Here is an 18,459-nt window from a genome sequence, read left to right as displayed (position 1 = left end):
TAGAACACAATTCCAAATTGGTCTAAAAGTGCTTTAGACCTTATTCCAAGATTAACCATGAAATCTTACCATAAGAGCCTTCGCGTGGGTCCGCTCATGGGTTCAATATATATATCGGCAAACCACGGGAACTGCGTATACGCACAAGTAAATAAGCACGAAGAGTACATGACATATATATATTAATCATATATAACCAAGATTCCATATCCAAAACAGCAAATAGATATCTCAGCCAAATGTCACACATTACGATGTCGTCATCCGGTCATTAGTTAGGAAGAAGCAATCTGCTTCTTAGGAACGGATACCTGTCCGTCAAAGTGAACACGGAAGGCTAAGAGCCGATTAGCAAAGGAACCCCACTTTTTCTAGGTTTACAGAAAACTTACTGGTCGGGAAAGGAGAGAAGGCGCCGTGGTCCTCGCGCATGTAGACGGTGTAGCCTTCCGGTCGGACAACCTTCTTCAAGACACCCTGCGGACCAGGGGCGGGACGAAGGTTGTTCAAGCTGAAAGCAGCGCGCACCATGGCAGTGACTGCGGTGAGGGTGGCGTCCTTGCCGAGGCCGACCTGGGAGCCGATGCCGTAGTTGAGGTACGAGTCGTCGGGTCGGTCAAGATGCACATTGTCGGGGTCCGGGAAGGCCGCTGGGTCGCGGTTGGCTTCGTTCTGGAAGGTGTCAGCATATGCATAGTTGAAGATAGCTGTCGAGGTACTCACCGAACCAATGAAAATCTCGTCACCGGGCTTCAGATTCACATCAACATCGCCTTCCTTGACGTAGAGGTTCGTCTCCGCCTTGCGATAGGCTCCAGAGCCGGCGTTCAAACGGATGGCCTCAAGAACGAAGCGGGTTAGCCTGGCGTCGGACTCAGGGGAGTCCTGCTTAGCGAGAAGGCTGATCTCAGGCAGATACTGCTTGCCATCGTTGATGTAGAAGTCGACGACACGAGTAAACATTTGGGCTTGACCATGGATGAGCTCAACCGCTGTTGGAAGGATCTGGCTGTAGGTAATATCGGAAACGCTCAGACCAATTTCTGACAGACGCTTGATGAGCTGGTCACCAAGATCCTTGAGAACATTGTGGTCGTCGCGGAAGCTGTCGATGACCCTGGAGAGGAAGCCGGGGGAGCTAATGGACTTCACGTGGCTCTCGACGTGGCTGCCAAGCTCTTTGCTGACAGCATCTGCGGCCCTGCGAAGAGGGTACGATTTGGTGGAGTCAACGTCGAAGAAAATTGCATTGTAGATGACAGCCAAGGCTGTGAACATCTCGTGATCGGTGAAGATGCCCTTGGGGTTCTCCTTGCTCTTCAAGGGCAAAGAGAGAAGCTTGGACGCGAAGCGAGCAGGCACAATGTTCCCGACGCTGTAATGGAGTTAGCCAAGCACTTGTTATGGTGGTAGTAGAACTTACTCTTTCACGATGTCAACCTGCTTTCTTCCGGCAAGGTTAGTCGACTTGTCAGCGAGAAGGTCCAGAGTCGTCTTCTCGTAGAACTCCTTAATGCTCCTCTTCCACTGGGGCTCACTCAGAGTCTTGCTCCAGAAGTCCTCGCCACCCTTTCCGGCGTGGATGCGAGTGCAATCACCCCACATAACGCGGAAGTCCTTCTGTTGATCGAGAACGAGCTTAACATTGGCGTAGGAAGTCAAGCTCACGCGAGGAGCTTGGAACTGGGGCTTGTCCCATGAGTAAGCGGCCTCCCTGCCGAGGTTGTTCATGATGACTTTGTTCTCGCTGGGAATGGTCATAGGGTAGTGGGCGTAGATGGAGTCGGGCTTGAACCAGTTGGGGAACGCGCGAGTGGCGAGCTTGTAGAAGACACAACCCTGGTTGATGTTAAGGTCATAGCGGACTTCGTTGTAACCCCAGTTTGTCAGGTTACGGGGGTTGTAGTCGATCTGTCCGAATCAGCAGCGTATCTATACTCATGAAAATCTCGGAACTTACAGTGTAGTGTCTGTCACCACGAACAAGCGCAACAGCGTCGGAGAGAACGGCACGAGAGATGGTGTAAGTAGGAGCAATACCGACACCAGGAACCATGGGCTCCTTGGCCTCCTCGGAGACAATTCCGGGGTACAATTCGACGTAGTCGGGGTGACCGTACAAGCTTCGTAGCGATTCGGCGACATCAGGGTCGGAGTTGATCTCCTCGAAGGTTTCGTAGTTCTTGAGGCCGAAGAACTTCCGGAACTCGTTGAGAGACCCGACGTTCCATTTACGACCCTGCTCGATACCAAGAACCTCAACGGCTTTGAGGACCTTGGGCACGTTGCGTGCACCGAAAGAACCTTGATCAGAGTAAGCGTTTACTATTCGCAATTTTTACTAGAATTGACTTACCAGCAACATCCTCAATGGCAAGAGTGAGAATGCTAACTAGCTCCTCGTCTTTGAAGGTACCGTCCTCTTGGCGCTTCAGACCAGCAAAGGTGCGCTTGGAGGGATCTGTGGGAAGACTAGCACCATACTTGCCAAGACCCATGAGTAGCTCCTGAGTAGTGATCTCCGAGCCAGGCTTTCCGATAAGCTCCTCATAGACTTGCTCGGTCCATTTCTCGTCATTAGCACTGATGGCAGAGTGCCAGCGGTAGGCCAGGTTGAACTCGACGGAACATTGGTTTCCGAGACCAGCCGGAGTAGAGCCACTCTGCATCTGAGCACGAGGATCCTGCATTCTGTTAGACAGGCCAACATCAAGGAGTAGGAACGTTACTCACCAAGCACCAATCGCTGTTCACTCGGTTGAGGTTGACGATTGTGCGAAGGTAATCATACAAAGTAATGTTGATAAAGAGACCACAGGTGACCCTACCCAAGTTTAGTACAACGTTGACAAAGAGTGGCAGTGAAGCTTACAGTCGACCAGTTTGGAAAAGATCCTCATCGTACTTGGCCCATGCCTTCTTGGCCTGTTCTTCTGGCAGGTGAGGACTGGGCTTCGTGAAGCGGCCATTCTCGTTGATGGCCGCAAGCTCTTCGACAACATAGTTGTGGAATCTAAAAATTAGCTACTAGGATTGAAATCCCCCAATTCGACGTACCTGTTCAGCATTACTAGAAGAACGCAGCAAGCAGCGGGGAAGGCCTGCAATCGCGGCTCGGAGAACGCATCCGGCTTCAGCTTTCCATCCTTGTGGGTACGGACCAGATCCTGCTCTTCCTGTACGTCACCGTACAGAATGGCAAGATCAAGGTAAGCAGACGTCTTGTTTTTGGTGTAGTCTCTGTAGTCGGTTTGGAAGATATCTGCGCCAGTATGTTAGTTTCGCCTTTAACTACAAAGCCTGAGCATACTAACCATGAATAATCAGGGACGCCCAATCAAAGAACAGACTCGAGACCTTGTTCGGGTGGGGCGTAAACTTTTGTCGAGCGAACAACGTGTCAAAGACCAAGCCAGCGTCCGGAAGGCCTCCAGGCTGGACGGTCAAGGGCTCAATGGATCGCGAGTACGCTGTGTTCGCAGCTCCCAGCCATGGAATGGTTGGGTTGTTGTTGGAACCGTCGGCAGAGCGGTATTGGTAGTCGTTCCCCATATACCTGGACCAAGTTATGACCGTGTCGAATCATTGCGCGCAGACAACTTACGAGAGAGGCGGATGAGGCAGCGAACCCCAGAGCTCGTCGAGGAAAACATTTGTGAGGTCGGTGCGCATCTTCGAGTTCGAGGGAAGACTGCTAACAATCTAGAATCGCGTCAGAGATCTGGCGCATAACCATCATGAATCGCTTAGTTTGTGTACCACTAACCTGGATAACTCGCTCCATGATCATTGTTTTGTCATCTGTGAGCTCTCCATTGATTTTAGTCTTGATGACATCCTTCAAGGAGGCAAAGTCCTTGAATCCAAGCGATCTCAAATCGTTGAACAACCCTGAAGGATGCTCCTTCTCGAGATGTGCGGCTTCTCCACCCTGGTGAGGAATTGGGCGGGAGGATGAATTAAGCACCTGCGCATACTTCTCAAAGACGGCGGGAATATCGTCATTCTCGGCACTGCTACCGCTGTCCGATGAGCCCCTGCGCGGGGAAGGCACCTTAGACTGGCGCTTCGTGCTGTTGTTGGTCGCGGATGTGCCGTTAGCATGAGAGCCATTGGCCTTCGACTCGCGGTCGGCCTTTTCGCTCTTGTCCGCCTTGGACTTTCTGAAAGTTGAAAATCTTCGCATCATCTTGGGTATCAAAAAGCGAAAACAGGAAACGTGAAAAGGTAGAGAAGCAGAAAGGAAAGAAGTTACTTAAAAGCGGCGGACGACGCGGGAGGCGAGAAAAAGAAAATAACTATAAAGCAGAACTAAGGATGACGGTTAAATAGAATGCGCCTCCACGTGTATTGGCGCAGCTCCCAAGTCTGTGCTTCAGATCGGTTGGTGAACTCGCGCTTGTGATAGTCTGTCAGTACAATGCAATTGGATGCGAGAGGTACTGGTTCTGAGAGCCGAAGCTATTAGGGGAGAAATAGCGAGGGGCCTTTACGTAGGGGGTCTCGCGCGAGAGGACAGGGACCCGGCTTTATGTCATTATGCTTATGATTTTGTGGAAGCTGATTAGATGTATTGTTGTGGCGGAAGAAAGTGACCTCCGCTCACACCGAATTCTTCGGCTTCATGCTTGCCCAGCGTCTCAAAACACAAATTGTGGAGATCTTGAAAAGGGGGCAGCTTGATTATGATTTGTCCCGACTCATGATTTCTGAACTTCATGATGGGCCAGGGCCACCTGGAGCTGTTCGCTTCGACTCAGTGCTCCTTACAAGCTCATGTACTTCGCTCTGCCAGAGGCCCAGAGGACGGGATCAACTCCGCACGACAAAGCTTACAATTGGTCAAGCAATAAGAAAAGCTAATTTGGGTTATTGAAGCAATATGAGGTGATGGTCGGGGAGTCATCCACTCAGGTTCAGCTGATTTGAGTCAGTGTGGACGGTGTGTTCCGCCAGCCACTTTTCGAGACACACAGACGGCCAGTCAATCTGTGCAAGATTTTGAGAGTTGTGGAGCTTTGAGCATGAGAATCGACACCAAGGATACAAAACTCCAGGAGAGGAAGGCGATAGGCCTGCAGAACGCGGCGTCCTTCTCATACCAACCGCGACCCCGGTAGGGGATCTCGAAGATAGCTGATCCGGTGGGAAGGATCGGCCCTCCACATTGGCGCATCGGTCCCCATGGCCAAAGCTTCCGCCAGCGCTAGAGTCCTTCACTCCTTCAAATGGTTCTCTGACGAACGTCGGAACTTTTGACTCGCAATTCTATCATCAAGGAAAATTTTGTTTTGTTTTTCGACCCCGGTTTGATTTCGTCGCACGGGGTTTGGACGGATCCGAGCAGAGAGGGGAAAGAGTTTGGAAGACCGACAGCGTGGTACGGGGGCGCTGGAGAGACATGGATGATCTGGTCGATACGGAGTGCTCGGAGCTGCACCCTGAGTAAGAGGAATCGGATTGGATGAGAGGCTGCAGAAGGAAAACCACCAACTCGAGCAACCCCGCTGCGGTGCAGATGCGAGAGATCCAAGTGGGCCTTGGCGAGATTTTTCCCACGCGCTTCAGCACAAGATCGTCGTCATTTACGTACCCTTCAACCAGTGTTTGCAACATTGGGTTTCAAATTCATTTGCGATAAACTCATGATCAGCGAGCGAGAGATATCCGACGACGGGGAGGGCAAAGATACTGGTCAGCGATCGTCAGAGGCTAGCGAACATCAGCTCTCGAAGAGGGTGGTCAAACTTCGGCTAGAAGAAAGTTGGTGGCAGGAAGATTATCACGGGACCGGCGGGGAAAATGCGGAGCAAATCGGCCGAGGAGTCGGGCAAGGAGTTCGTCTTGTCGGCACTCACTCAACCGCTTCCACCCCTTCTCTTTCCAGGGTATACAACACCGGTTGTCCATGCAGTCCATTGGACCTTATGCAAGTGATAGCTGCTACATGCTTACTCTAGATACCTCCAAACACCACGTCGTGGGCTTTGATTTCGCCGCATCTCGGTTCCAAAAGCTCGATCCATCGCCTATGATCCATGGGTTAATGATCGGCTCCTGCCGAGTCCACCACGCCGCCGTCACATTCGCGCTAGGTACGCTAGGACCTGGCTCCATCGTTGATCCATCACGCTAGGTTCGCTCGCTGACGAACTAGTCGATTAGCTCTCCCAGATGCCCGCCGTGAGAAAAGTTGCAGAACTGCCTCCATAGGCCGGACTTGGAACATCGAACAAAGGCTGTCAATTGTGGTGGCCAACATCACTCCGTACTAGACATACGGCGACTGAACAAATATCACCACGCACTGAGCTGACCTCTTGGCTTCTGCAAGCCCCTTGCATACCCCCAGTCATTTGATTGGCGTTCTCGCTTCCTTCGCGCCTCCAAAGTTTGAGGTGCTGCACCGGGTGCACCTTGCTGAATCAGTATCTGTCGGCAATGCGGCACGGGTTCTCGATAAATGGACTTTCCTTTGTGCATTAGTACCTGCTTCGTACGCACGTCGAATTGATAATACCGCTAGCATAGTGGGGATGATCTCAGTCACTGCGGAGATTGGTCTTGGGACGGGAAAGGGAGATTTTCTCCGTCGATCTCCTCGGTGGCAGGTGCAAATAAAGTAACTGCACGGGAAATCGAGATACGAGAGCGGATGGTCGGACTGGTGGGCATGGGCCCGTGTCGCTGGAAACCTGGCCGTGGCCACGCTCGCTGGCGTCAAGGTTCCCCCACTTGGTAAAATGTCAGCAATGATCGCCTTGGAGCATCCCCCCAAAGGTCGAGATAGACTTCGTTCGCATGCCGGACGCTCTTTACGGTTACCCATAAACAAGACGTGAAAAGTCATGACGTTTATCTCCGGCTGACCTGCGGACAACGACGTTATTGTACAACCTCAAGAACGCGACGAAGGAATAAGATGTATATTGTTGTTGCCACATGAAGCTCCAAGAAGCCGATACAAGGAATGTGGTGGTTGTAAGCGTCGCGTGTCGCAGGATTACGAGTCCCATCGCAGACGCATGTTAGTCTCAACACTAGTGGAATGGCGCTCTTACCACAGCTGAGAATCAGCAGCCTCCAACTTTCTAGGACAAAACCCGTGGGAAAATTTTTTCTTTTCCATCCCCCCGGTCTCGTGCTGGGAATATTTGCAAAAGGTGTGGACCAAGCTTGACCAACCATCGCTTTTCTTCGCAAGGACATCGATCCGTGAACTTGACTTCGCACCCACCACATTTCCCAAGCGAGTCAAGACCGACCGCAGGGCTGCAGGAACTCGAGCATTCGACTTGCAAGCCAGGAAGGCTTGACACCATCGTGCAGAATCCCTGTCTTTGATTCGAGAGCTTTCTCCGAACTCAGCAGAGAGACATTCTCGTGCATGTGTCGCTGCCTGGCCCCGTAGGGAGTGTCTCAATGCCCTTTACAAGTGACGCATCCCCTCCCAAGCTCAACGTACATATCTTGGCTCCTTGCGTCTCGGCCCCATCCGTCAGAATTTCTTATCACTTTCGCTCCTGTGCAGCAACCGTGAAGTGGCATCTTCCTAGCCAACAAGTCCACCAGGTATGGAAGGCGCCAGCGTTGGGCCAAGGCCAACGAGGCCCAGGCAATTTGTTCTTTGCTTTGACGTAGGTGTCTTGTTATTCTGCGATGGTAACCAACTAACAGAAGGACTAGGGCACGGGCAACCGATTCAATGGCGATGAGAGCGACAGTAATGTACTGAAAATCTTCCGAGTAAGTCCACTGTGTCCACGTCAGCAATGGAGATATTGACGCCTCTGTCAATGCAAGATGCTGGATCGCAGTCAGCCTCATCAGTTCCATTACTACCAACCAGGGATTGGGACATATGTAACAACCAACACCCTTTCCCACACGGGTCGGTTCCAGCGCATCAAATCTGCGTATCAAAAGGCTAAGGACTCCGCAATCGGGTCTTCTTTCGATGCGCATGTCATGGGCGGGTACAAGTTCCTTATGAGGTTCTATAACCCCGGCGATGAGATCTATTTCATCGGTTTCAGTCGAGGCGCTTACGTTGCGCGCTTTCTAGCAGAGATGCTCGACTTTATCGGTTTGCTTGAAGCTGGAAATGAAGAACTCACCCGCTTCGCTTGGAAGACTTTTGCCAAGTGGCAGCAGCGAGGCGGCGGCAGTGAGGAAGACAAGGAAGAGAAGCAGAAACTCTTCCGGTATATGAAGGCGTTCCGCGAAACGTTCAGTCGACCTATCACCCGGATCAAATTCATGGGACTGTTCGATACCGTCAACAGCGTCCCGAGATTTGAGTCCGCTTGGATGCAACGCAGCAAGTTTCCCTATACGGCACGAAGCTCGGCTAGGGTCATCCGGCATGCTGTGGGTATTGACGAGCGTCGAGCCAAGTTCCGACAAGATCTGATCTCTCAAGCAAAGCCGAAGAAAAAGTCTCATCATCACCACCACCATCACCTGAGAGAGCATCTGCGTCCACACAGCCGTGACCCCAAGGAGGAAAAGCCGGCTGAGAACAACGTGCCTGAGATCGTTTTGAACGACAACCAGGATGCTGATGGCAAGATCGACGGAACAGCCGACCCTGGATCTCAGAGCCAGGAAGACACCGGATCCGTCTATCGGAGTGCACATGCTTCGCACGAAAGCCTTCACTCGGGAAACCGGTACCGCCCAACCTCCCCCTCACCAAACAGAAGACGGAAGCCTAGTCTTGCGGTCCCAATGGCCACCGCGTCTACAGAGGATCTGAACTCCCTTCAGAGTGGGCGAAGCGGCCACTCTGGAATGTCCCTCCAGGTTCCATCAGGAAGCCGAATTGTAGAAGACGACGACGATCAAGAGCAGGATATCCAAGAAGTTTGGTTCCCCGGTGGGCACGCAGACATCGGCGGAGGCTGGACGCTCGGTGACGGCGAAAGCTGGGCTCTAAGCCACGCGCCATTGGTATGGATGGTCCATGCTGCCCAGGCTGCAGGGCTCGAATTCGACTCTGCGAAGATGAAGCAGTTCGAATGCCTTGAGGAATTCGAGGGTGAATACAGCCCTATCAAGGCAGACATCAAGTGGCAAAAAAGCTGGTGTGAAGATCCTGCTCATGACCATCATGACCACGGCAAGGAGGATGGAATGCACTCAACTGGCGACGGCGACTTCAAGCAACCATCCAGTTCAAGCGAGAGGTTCAAGGCGGCCTTGTATGCTTCCAGTACGGAGGGTCTCATGCACGATTGTCTCTCCTTCGGCAATGGCCTGCCGCGTCTCTCGGTGCTTACCTGGAGGCTGATGGAGTACCTACCGTTCCGCCGCATGGACTTGCAGGAGGATGGCTCGTGGGAACCGATCCGATGGCCGCTGCCGGGCGGAGAAGTTCGCGACATGCCGCATGATGCTCAGGTTCATGTTTCTGCTATCCGCCGTTTGAAGAAGGATCCCAATTACCGTCCGGGCAACTTGATTTGTGGAGGAGGCGGTCGTGGTGTGAAGCGAGCTCCTGCAGAGTATGGCATTGGGGAATGGGTGGTGAAAAGCCATGAGGGATGCCCTGTTCGGGAGACTTATGTGCGGAAGAGTGCCTCCAAAATGTGCAAGGATGAGCATAATTGATTTGATTTGAGATCGGGTCTTCTATACTTGTTAGATGTTTATAATGTTCGCTATACCTTTTGATACCTAATAGATGTTTTCGCACTCGATCTTTCTGTTCTCCCAGCATATCGTAATACGCTTAATGCCAGAAATAAACTGCAAATATAAAATTAATTGTAAAGACAGTGTTCCCCAGATTTGACAGCCTTTACCCCATCCAGTGATGCAAAGGTGTCGTGTCGGTTGGCGTCACTCATGTAAGTCATCCGCCAATGTGGGACCAGAGCTGCACCTTTGTTTTTCTCTGCTGCTATCCAGCTGGGAGCTGTCTAATTCGCCACCTGATTGTCTTTGGCCTTCCACGATGAAAAGAAAGCAGAACAAAGAGATTGAGCGGGGAACAGAAATGGCTGAGCATTTAGCGACGAGTGTTTCAAAGAGGGGGAAGGAAAAGTTGGGGCGGTTCATCGGCTTCTTTTGCCTTAGCCAGTCTTGACTTCACCACTTTCCCCCCTTTCCACTCTCTCTCCTCCGCTCCCTCAATTCAATCCTCACCTTCATCAATCCAAATCTCGGGTCTCTGGGCAAATTAAAACCGGAAAAGGGAAGTCGTCATCTCAGGAGAAGGAAAAGGCCTTTTTTCTTCTTTATCTTCTTCGCCGCCCTGACCACATTTTGGGCCGCGACTGGAGATTGGGACACTAACTATCGCCCTTGGGTTCGGCTCGTTCGTTTCAGGGAGAACTTTTTTCTTTCCCGACCCCCTACATCCTACACCCGCGATGCGGTCGCTTTAAACACCACCAGGTTCCTCTTGGACTCAGAAACAGAAACACGAGCGAAAAGCGATAGCGAAGAATAAAGCGTGTGTGTGACCATGGAAGCGTCTAGCACGCGCCCCGGGGGCCTCATGCTGCCTAGTCCCGTGGATTCGGTCGAGTCACTCGCCTCCTCCAGCTCCGACTCCAGCTCCAGCATAAGGTCGAGCTCCTCTGGCTCCCCAGCTACTGCGGCCGTCAACAACGGGGAGCCAGAGCACCCGGGAAACGTCATGATAACACTCTCACTCACCCCCGATCCACCTCGCTCGATCCCGACCACAATGTCGATGTCGACGTCGACAGTGACATCTACGCCGAGTCGTCCGCCCTTTCCCCGTTCGCACATTCGGTCGCGCTCCCTCGCCGACCACCCCGACGTTCCTGTCATGATCCGCGCACATTCCTCGCCTGGCTTGGACTCGAGGGGGAGGTATATTTTCGTGAACGGACGCGGCTCGCCGGCGAATATGAACATGAACATGGGGGAGAATACACCCAAGCGGTATCTACCGTTACAACTGTCGACCGCGGCCCCGGACTCGTTCGAGCCGATGATGCTGCACCGCAAGAACATCTCCGAGACGATATCCGAGCACGCGGAGCTGGATACGTCGGGCTCGTCGTCTTCCTCTTCGAGCTCAAGCTCGATCTCAACCTCAGACTTCTACCTCACCTCGCCGGTTCCAGCACATTCTACGCCGCGGCTTGGTCGGCGCCGCCCTTCATCCCCGCTACATGTCCCACAGACTCCTACGAGCAACGGCAACGGTAGCCCTCTGTCCTCAGCAAACTCCTCCCCCGTCATCCTAAACTCCCGCTTCAACGAGTCCTTCCCCAGCTACTCCGCCTCGTCAGCGTCGTCTATGCCCTCAACGCCCACATCCCTCCGCTCCCGCAGCCCCAGCATCTCCTCCCTCGAAACAATCCCCGATATCCCGGACGCCGAAGCAGAAGCCATAGAAGCAGACCGCATCGCGGCTCTAAAGGCAGCAGCAGACAGGGCCGACGAGACCGAGACAGACGCGAACAATGTGAACCGCCGCCGCAACATCTCCGATATGTCCGGCCCCTCGTCTTTTACGAATACACGCTCTGGCAGGAAGCGGTGGAGTGTGTGTGGTGCTGAGCGGCGCCAGGATCTGGATCTGGAAACTATCTGGGAGGATTGAGATTTGAGGGATCTTCCTGGAAGGGTCTGGAATGGCTGACATGTTTCCGCACGACTACCTCTGTCATCCTCTCCTACATATCCCGCTATATTTGGAGGATTGGAGGATCCTAGAAGAGACTGGAATGGCTGTGGCGTTTTCGCACAATAACCTCTGTCGTCCCCTATCTATACCGCTACCACTACCGCTATTGTTACCGCCCCCGCCACTCGATTTCAAAGCCCCATCGTCCCTTCATTTTCACATGCGCCCCACCACCACCACCACCCACCCCCGGAAATCGCGCAGGCCGTCGATTTTCGCGCCAATTGTTTCAGCTTTTAGCTTTCATCTTCAGCTTTTACCCACGTTCCGCTTCTTTCTTTTCCAAGGCGTCAGCTCAATTTGTCGGGGCTTCTCCTTTACAGATCCATCTCAGCTACGGCTTTCGTTCTTCCGCTTATTTCGATTGAATCGTTTTATCGTCTTTTACTTTATCTCTTTCTTGCCACTGCGATTAAGATTCCCCACCGCGCCTTTGTCATTTGTTTGACTGTTGGCGCTCCGTTCGGGTCTGGTCTTTTTTTTACATTTACTTTCAGTATTTAGGTTTGGGCGGTGGTGCATTTGTATCTTATTTTGGTGACGGGCAGGGAACTTATGACTAGGGTCCAGGTCCAGGGAGGGAAGGAACCGGAGAGAAGCTTGGGGATCGGTCCGTGCTCTGTATATATTATCAATCAACCCCTGGCATGGAGGCATAGGCGGGAGTTTATTGAGTGTATAATTATAATTCGGAGCGGAGGTCCAGCGGGCGTGATTTGTGAAGAACGCGCTGGAAACCTCTAGCTCTAGCTCTCATCAGCCTTTACTATCTTAACCTTTTAGATTAGGATTAGGCTAGCGTCGCATGCATCACGTGTGAGTTACTATCAAAGGCAATTTTTATATACCCTATAGGAATCTTGTTTAGCATTGGTTTCACTGTGTGTTATAACATCATTGTTCCTGATTGTTCTTATTTCATTCCACTATCTCATGCGTATTGCGAGTAGCCTAGCCTCCCCAACATATAATGATATATATAATGAAGTCAGTAAGTCAGTAGGCTCCTTACGTTTGAATCAGGGAGCAGTAAGGGCAGTCTGAGGTACGGGTAGGGGTAAGGATATACATGATTGGTTCGCTATAGTACTCAGCTACGGATATGTCCTATACCTAATGTAGTGTTCTATGCAGGTGCGTATATACTGGACAGGGTAGGTTCTCCAAGAACCCCAATCCCATCAACACTCAAGGCAGTCCTATACAAGATACAATCCAACCAAGCATCGCCTCTCCTCCTGTCTCTTGCAACGAAGGGCTACTAAAGCATCGAACCCTTCCCACCGTTGTGACCATTCCCATTCCCATTAGAGACCCCAACCCGAAACCCACTCCCCCCCTTGACCTTCTCTTTCCCATTTACATCCTCCCCATTCTCCGACACCCCACTCGGCAAACTATCATCCCGCTCAGCACCCATGCCCACACGGCCTAGGCGATACAACGCACAAACCTGTCCCGCCGCGCGCTCACCACTCCAAAGCGCGCCGGTCGTCGTGCCTAGCGCCACAAACGGCGCGGTGTGTTCGCCTGCGAACCAGATGCCCCTGTCGAGGCCCATGCCTGCGCGGAGGGTCTCGATGTCTCTGTTACCGTCTGTAAGCCCGATTTGGAAGTTCGCGTAGCTGCCGTTTCCGGCGTAGGGGTCTGATTGCCAGGTTGTGGCGAGGATGGAGGTTGGTGTGCAGGTTGGCTTGTTTGGGGCGAAATTGGGGAGGAGGGAATAGAAGGGGTGGAAGAGGGTGTTTAGGAAGGTGTATTGGTTTGAATTTGGAGCGTGAGAGTGGGGATGGGGGTTGGGTTTCGAAGGTGGAGTTGAGGATGAGAGCGAGGTAAGCTTGTCGACGATGTATGTGGCGCAGGGGCCGTAGACGTAGAAGAGGAGAGTTGGGTGAGCGGTCTTATCTGGCAGCGCTGCTAGAGAAAAGCACTCCTGATCCCAGGATATTCCTTCAGGGTGGTCTGTGTGGTAAGATGGATTGAGGAACTGCGCGAAGCTTAGTTTGGCGCTTGATCCATTCACGGCCGCTTCGGTCTGTAGAGGTAGGGCAACGGCGTTTCCTGCAATCTTGACGTTCCAGAAGGCTTCGGGGAAGGTGATGTACACTTTTTCTAAGCGTCCGTAGGAGATGGCATCGATGGCGGTGCTGAGACGTGGTGGGAGCTCAGGAGTGAAGGCAGCTTTGTTGCGCTTGAGCCAACCTAGGGGGCAAGTGACAACCACCTCATCAAAGGTGTAGTTCTCGCCAGCTGGCGTGGTCAGAGTGATTTCACGGCGGGTGCTTGTGCCTTGGATGATTGGTTTTGAGTGGATGTTGACGATGGGTTGATTGAGGCGGATGTCTGCCTTTTCCAGGGCTGTCTTGGAGACCTGTGCAAGAATGTCCTTGTATGTTGATGCAACAAAGTAATTACCTAGTCGCCAGTTAGCGAGGATGCGCTACGTAGTTCTCCAGGGCGGAGATGAAACGCACTCCCATCTATACTCTCTTCCAAGCTAAAGAACTTCAAGCTCTGCCTCTCGATAGAATCTCCAACATACGAGCCCCAGAGCCTAGCAGACTCAACACACAAGCGCTTCTCGTCCGTAGTCATATCCGTCTCCTCTAACCGCTCACGAATAAAATCAAGTAAGCTCTTCTCAGCCGGGATGTCGTCTCGATGGTTGTTGCTATGCGCGAACGCCTCGTCAATAGTCGACCAAAGAACCTCGGAAATCTTCATGGCAACTCCTTCGTCCAGAGCTTTCCCGTCAAATCCGAAGACCAGTTGAGAGCCTTCGAAATCATGAAGCACTGTCCCTATCGCTTTCGCTATATCAAGAATTGGATTTGTTCCGGCTCCATGGATCCAATTTGGGCCCCTGCAGTGGTCAGCAAAAATGTCTGTGGCTCGGTAAGGATGATGCATACATATCAACCAGATGCTCGCCGACTGTATTCTGGTGGACCTGATACGCAAGTTAGTACTGAGCTTCTCATTCGAGACTTTGGAATAGGTCACGACATACCCTCCCTCCAACTCTATCTCGCGCCTCGAAGATAGTCACTTGCGCGCCATTCTGGATCAAGATATCGGCACATCGTAGGCCTGCGAAGCCAGCCCCGATGATGGCCACATTGGGGCGTCGTGTCATGGCGGGTAAGTGCGTTGGTGTACCCGTTTGACTATACGGAAAGCCAGCAATGGGGGAAGAGGAATTTGAAGTTGATAAGGATTGGTAGTGTAATAATAATGGTTTCTGTCAGCACTCTATTAGCGACTGAGGCTCTTCGGCAAATGTTTGGGATGCAGACTGCGGTTCGGACCTCAATAGGTAAGCCTGCAGTAGAATGGGCAGCAGCATGCATCTTTAGAGCAAAGGCATAAGAGAAGAAGAGCACCAAAAAGACAGCTCAACCTTTATTCCAGTACTTAGGTAAAGTATGCTCAACCCACATGGACTCGCCACCGTTGGTTGGACGAATCAAAGCCGAGGGAAAAGCTTGCCCACCCTCGCAAAAAAGCAAAAACACGTTCAATGAGAGGTACAAGAGCTCACCAGTCGCAATATGTCCCTATACCTGCAGGCAGAGCGAGAAACCGCGTGCATGTGAGGTCGCAGTGATGAAAGAAGAAGGTTCCTGCCTCTGGGTCTGGTCTGGGCCGATGGGTGCTTATCAACGGCTATCCCCGCCCAGCAGCACGTGCCGGCGCCCTTTGTGCTCATTGCTGACACTTGGCTGGATTAAGCGGGGATTAATCTATTCTTCGATGGAGACAGGGTTCTGAGTGAGACTATTGTTGATAGATTGGCAACTTGGGGCGAGTGGTGGGAGTGGTGGGAGTGGAAGAGGAATTCGCGGGTATCGACCATTGCGACCATCTAAAGAGAGCTTGCAGGAAAATATATATCTGCCAGGGTCTAAATCCCAGATGCTCCCAGTAACCAGAAAATATCTATCGTAGATGTTCGCAATCAAATCGAACCCACTTTCTTGATTAGAAAATCTTCGCCATGATTTTGTCCTTCACCGTTACCGGCGCGGCCTCGCGCTCGTGGCGATAATGCTCCGTTAACGCATCGAAAAACTCCAACCCGGACACCAGATCGACATCTTCGCTCTTGTGGAATGGTGTTCGCTTAAAGATTTTCCATCCGATACCTATAATGCTGGCAAGAGCGATCTGGCTTTGTTAGTGTTAAGGCGTCATGGGTAGGAAGCATTCACGTACAATCCCGTAATTGAAGATAAATGTCGAGACTTCCCAGTTGCCTTTCACGAATACAGCATAACCTTGGATCCTGGGGTAGGTTTAGCATACTTCGGGATTGAAATAGTGGATCTGTTAGAATGTACCAGAGAAATAGGAACGCCCAGAAGAACGCCCAGTAGCCGGCGTAAGGCTGGAATCTAGAAACGCTGGGTAAGAAGTTCTTTCTGTCGATGCCTTGGGCTTTTAGGGCTGCGTTGAAGCGGATCCAGGTAAAGGACATGACGGTCCAGTTGCTGCGATTAGTTAGTTCCATATAATGTCAAGGTACTAGAAAGAAACGTACAACATAGTAGCCGCAGTGCAAAAGCTGCGCAAACATCCAATGTTAGTAAGCTTCACTGTAAGCAAGAGGAACCACTGACTTCAGAATCCAGTTTAAGACCTTAGCACTGCTGGAGCCGAGAGCGAGATAAGCGAGGCAAGAGAGTAGCATAACCACAATAACGGCCATATAGGGCACACCCCTCTTGTTCAGCCGCCGAAGGAACCTCGGTGCCCGTTCGTCAAGGGCAAGAGCATGAAGACTTCGCGAGGCGTTGAAGGTATATGCATTGCCAGCTGAGACGATGCAAGTGATTAAAGCAGCATTGACTATGGATGGCAGGACTGGAATCCTCAAGCGTTGCATTGAAATCACACTACAAGATCAGTCAGCTCGAACGATTTAGCTTTGCATGGGAGCTTTACTATGGAGATCCACCGGCATAACTGTCTGAGCCGTTGGTAAGCCTACAATCGTCAGTAACAAATCCTAGCACCAGCTTCGAGTTTAGAATCTCACGTTTCATCGTCAGATGGGACCAGAATCTATAGATTCGGATTAGTAGCTGCATATAATAGGGTTGGATGCGCTTACCCCAACGCAAAGACAACCGCCAATGAAGAAAACAATCAGTCTAGTCATGATGGTGCTGAAAGCTCTGGGGACTGTCCGACGGGGGTCTCTCGATTCTCCGGCAATCACTGCACATGCATTAGACAATCGACTCTTTAATCGACGGGAAAGACTCACTGGAAATATACTCCGGCCCTCCCATACAAAAGGCAGCGACATTGACAGCATCGACAAAAGACATTAAGCGGTTTGATGCGTCGGCACCCGCCCATACTCCAGGTTCTTTCCAATACCGAAACCCAAACCGACTGCAGATTGTTAGTGGTAAATCTGGCAATTGTAATGCAGACATACTCGTTCATAGGGTTGCCGCCGAGCATGACAACAATGGTGTAGATAATCAGACCTGCAGCAAGCAGTATCTTTCCCAAGGCGAGCCAGACTGAGTCATTAGCTAATGGTCAGTCTGAGACGACGCCGGGTGCTTACACTCAGCTTCTCCGAAGAGATCAGCCCGGTATACATTGATCGCTAAGTAGAGAACTAGCGAGACTGGTTGCCATTAGTAAAGCAATCTTCATCCAAAGTTGAAACCATACTCGAGATCAAAATGGCTGGAGACTGGTTATATCCCCAGTACTCAACAAGGGTATTGATGACGGTGGCCTCGAAGATAACATAAGACGTTTGCGCGAACTGCGAAAAATCATTAGCTAGAGCTTCGTGGTAATTGCCAAAGTACTAACGAAATGATTCCAGCCAACTGCAACTCCAAGCGAAGGATCAACCATCCGCCCTGCTAGCCGGATGAAGGCCCCGTCGAGTGGAAGTAGGGTAACGATCTCAGTCTCTGGAGCTTATCAGCTTGCGCTCACGGTCGAGCAAATGCATGAAGCGACGTACGGCATTGGGCAACGGAGAAGACAACAGACGCCCAGAAGATAAAGGCTAGGAACAGGCACAGAGGCCCCGACATAACCCCGGACCCGATCCCCACGAAGAGAGCGCTACTTATAGTCAGCGTTATCCGGCTGATTCAATGTATTGTCGGTGACTGACGCTCCAATTGACCCAGCTATAGCCGTAAGTTGTATCTGCCTTGGGTTCAGTCGACGATGGTTCACGGCTTGCTGTATAGCCGCGCTCAGCTCCGTCTCGTCCGACTTGGAAGGGTGGTCGGCACTGCCGGGGCTCTGAAGTAGAAGAATACCATAGTATGTTAGCAATACGCCGCATAGGTGAAAAAAGGTACAGTGTAACAAACCGAAGCCACCTTCCCAATATCCACCGAGCTTACTCTCGACATTGGATTCACTTTACTTGGCGGCAACTGAGTGTCGCTGCTGGAAATCGCGGAGTTCTCCATGGCGATGTCTAGCTGGGGTAGCTGCTGAGTCGAACGACGGAGACGAAAGGTATGTTATATACCGAATCCGAGGGTAGGATCCGTCAGGAAGGTCCAACCAGTGATAAGCAAAACGAAAGAAAGCAGATCAAAGCGCGGGGAAGCGCTAAGAGTAAGCTTGGAGGCATCCTTCGCCAGATAATTCGTGCATCTGGGCGAGGTCAGGCCGGGCCGGTACAGCTTTTTCAACCGGAAGAGGAGATAGCGACAAGGACCTGAATCCCATTGTTGGGGTAAATGAAGACTGCCGAGATGATTGTGCTTCAAGGTGGGAGTTGATAGGGGAGGAGGTTG

At 51.7% G+C, this 18,459-nt stretch overlaps 7 protein-coding genes across 7 annotated transcripts; 2 read left to right on the top strand and 5 right to left on the bottom strand.

Annotated features, from left to right (window-relative positions):
* Positions 1 to 275: 275 nt before the first annotated feature.
* Positions 276 to 4,189, bottom strand: BDW74DRAFT_177208 (peroxidase/cytochrome P450 family protein; the record flags this gene model as incomplete). The annotated part of the gene is made up of 12 exons (XM_073728815.1): positions 276 to 337; positions 393 to 672; positions 724 to 1,375; positions 1,424 to 1,911; positions 1,961 to 2,304; positions 2,357 to 2,684; positions 2,734 to 2,824; positions 2,873 to 3,013; positions 3,058 to 3,262; positions 3,315 to 3,556; positions 3,605 to 3,702; positions 3,767 to 4,189. 12 exons carry the CDS (start codon positions 4,187 to 4,189, stop codon positions 276 to 278), a joined length of 3,354 nt encoding a protein of 1,117 aa, XP_073584913.1.
* A 2,027-nt stretch (positions 4,190 to 6,216) lies between these two features.
* On the bottom strand, positions 6,217 to 6,970 carry BDW74DRAFT_139579 (uncharacterized protein). The gene is made up of 2 exons (XM_073722492.1): positions 6,521 to 6,970; positions 6,217 to 6,468 (listed from the first exon to the last, which is right to left on the bottom strand). The coding sequence occupies exons 1-2, from the start codon at positions 6,848 to 6,850 to the stop codon at positions 6,298 to 6,300; spliced, it is 501 nt and encodes a 166-aa protein (XP_073584912.1). The 5' UTR covers positions 6,851 to 6,970; the 3' UTR covers positions 6,217 to 6,297.
* A 568-nt stretch (positions 6,971 to 7,538) lies between these two features.
* Positions 7,539 to 9,825, top strand: BDW74DRAFT_139545 (T6SS phospholipase effector Tle1-like catalytic domain-containing protein). Its single transcript, XM_073722491.1, has 2 exons — positions 7,539 to 7,637; positions 7,687 to 9,825. The coding sequence occupies exon 2, from the start codon at positions 7,804 to 7,806 to the stop codon at positions 9,610 to 9,612; it is 1,809 nt and encodes a 602-aa protein (XP_073584911.1). The 5' UTR covers positions 7,539 to 7,637; positions 7,687 to 7,803; the 3' UTR covers positions 9,613 to 9,825.
* Positions 9,826 to 9,827: 2 nt separating this feature from the next.
* BDW74DRAFT_151452 (uncharacterized protein) lies at positions 9,828 to 10,138 on the bottom strand. Its single transcript, XM_073724187.1, has one exon. The coding sequence runs from the start codon at positions 10,060 to 10,062 to the stop codon at positions 9,844 to 9,846; it is 219 nt and encodes a 72-aa protein (XP_073584910.1). The 5' UTR covers positions 10,063 to 10,138; the 3' UTR covers positions 9,828 to 9,843.
* A 366-nt stretch (positions 10,139 to 10,504) lies between these two features.
* On the top strand, positions 10,505 to 11,584 carry BDW74DRAFT_177206 (uncharacterized protein; the record flags this gene model as incomplete). The annotated part of the gene is made up of 1 exon (XM_073728814.1): positions 10,505 to 11,584. One exon carries the CDS (start codon positions 10,505 to 10,507, stop codon positions 11,582 to 11,584), a length of 1,080 nt encoding a protein of 359 aa, XP_073584909.1.
* Positions 11,585 to 12,758: 1,174 nt separating this feature from the next.
* On the bottom strand, positions 12,759 to 14,804 carry BDW74DRAFT_190231 (flavin monoamine oxidase family protein; the record flags this gene model as incomplete). The annotated part of the gene is made up of 3 exons (XM_073732138.1): positions 12,759 to 14,083; positions 14,143 to 14,553; positions 14,672 to 14,804. 3 exons carry the CDS (start codon positions 14,802 to 14,804, stop codon positions 12,930 to 12,932), a joined length of 1,698 nt encoding a protein of 565 aa, XP_073584908.1. The 3' UTR covers positions 12,759 to 12,929.
* An 845-nt stretch (positions 14,805 to 15,649) lies between these two features.
* Positions 15,650 to 18,126, bottom strand: BDW74DRAFT_190230 (uncharacterized protein; the record flags this gene model as incomplete). Its single annotated transcript, XM_073732137.1, has 15 exons — positions 15,650 to 15,835; positions 15,884 to 15,953; positions 16,009 to 16,158; positions 16,209 to 16,232; positions 16,288 to 16,563; positions 16,613 to 16,686; positions 16,782 to 16,888; positions 16,938 to 17,068; positions 17,115 to 17,202; positions 17,250 to 17,312; positions 17,360 to 17,456; positions 17,507 to 17,610; positions 17,664 to 17,767; positions 17,820 to 17,953; positions 18,025 to 18,126. The coding sequence occupies 15 exons, from the start codon at positions 18,124 to 18,126 to the stop codon at positions 15,650 to 15,652; spliced, it is 1,710 nt and encodes a 569-aa protein (XP_073584907.1).
* Between the last annotated feature and the right edge of the window lie 333 nt (positions 18,127 to 18,459).

This window comes from Aspergillus multicolor, assembly GCF_047715735.1.
Source record: "Aspergillus multicolor strain CBS 133.54 unplaced genomic scaffold BDW74scaffold_9, whole genome shotgun sequence".
Taxonomy (NCBI): domain Eukaryota; kingdom Fungi; phylum Ascomycota; class Eurotiomycetes; order Eurotiales; family Aspergillaceae; genus Aspergillus; species Aspergillus multicolor.
This window is presented reverse-complemented; position numbering and strand designations above follow the sequence as displayed.

Excerpts from the sequence above, each read along its gene's own strand:
- BDW74DRAFT_139579 (XM_073722492.1), bottom strand. The coding sequence starts at position 6,850 with ATGACTTTTCACGTCTTGTTTATGGGTAACCGTAAAGAGCGTCCGGCA. Across the intron at positions 6,469-6,520 it reads TCATCCCCACTATGCTAGCG|TCCATTTATCGAGAACCCGT; the intron begins GTATTATCAATT and ends CACAAAGGAAAG.
- BDW74DRAFT_139545 (XM_073722491.1), top strand. The coding sequence starts at position 7,804 with ATGCTGGATCGCAGTCAGCCTCATCAGTTCCATTACTACCAACCAGGG.
- BDW74DRAFT_151452 (XM_073724187.1), bottom strand. The coding sequence starts at position 10,062 with ATGAACCGCCCCAACTTTTCCTTCCCCCTCTTTGAAACACTCGTCGCT.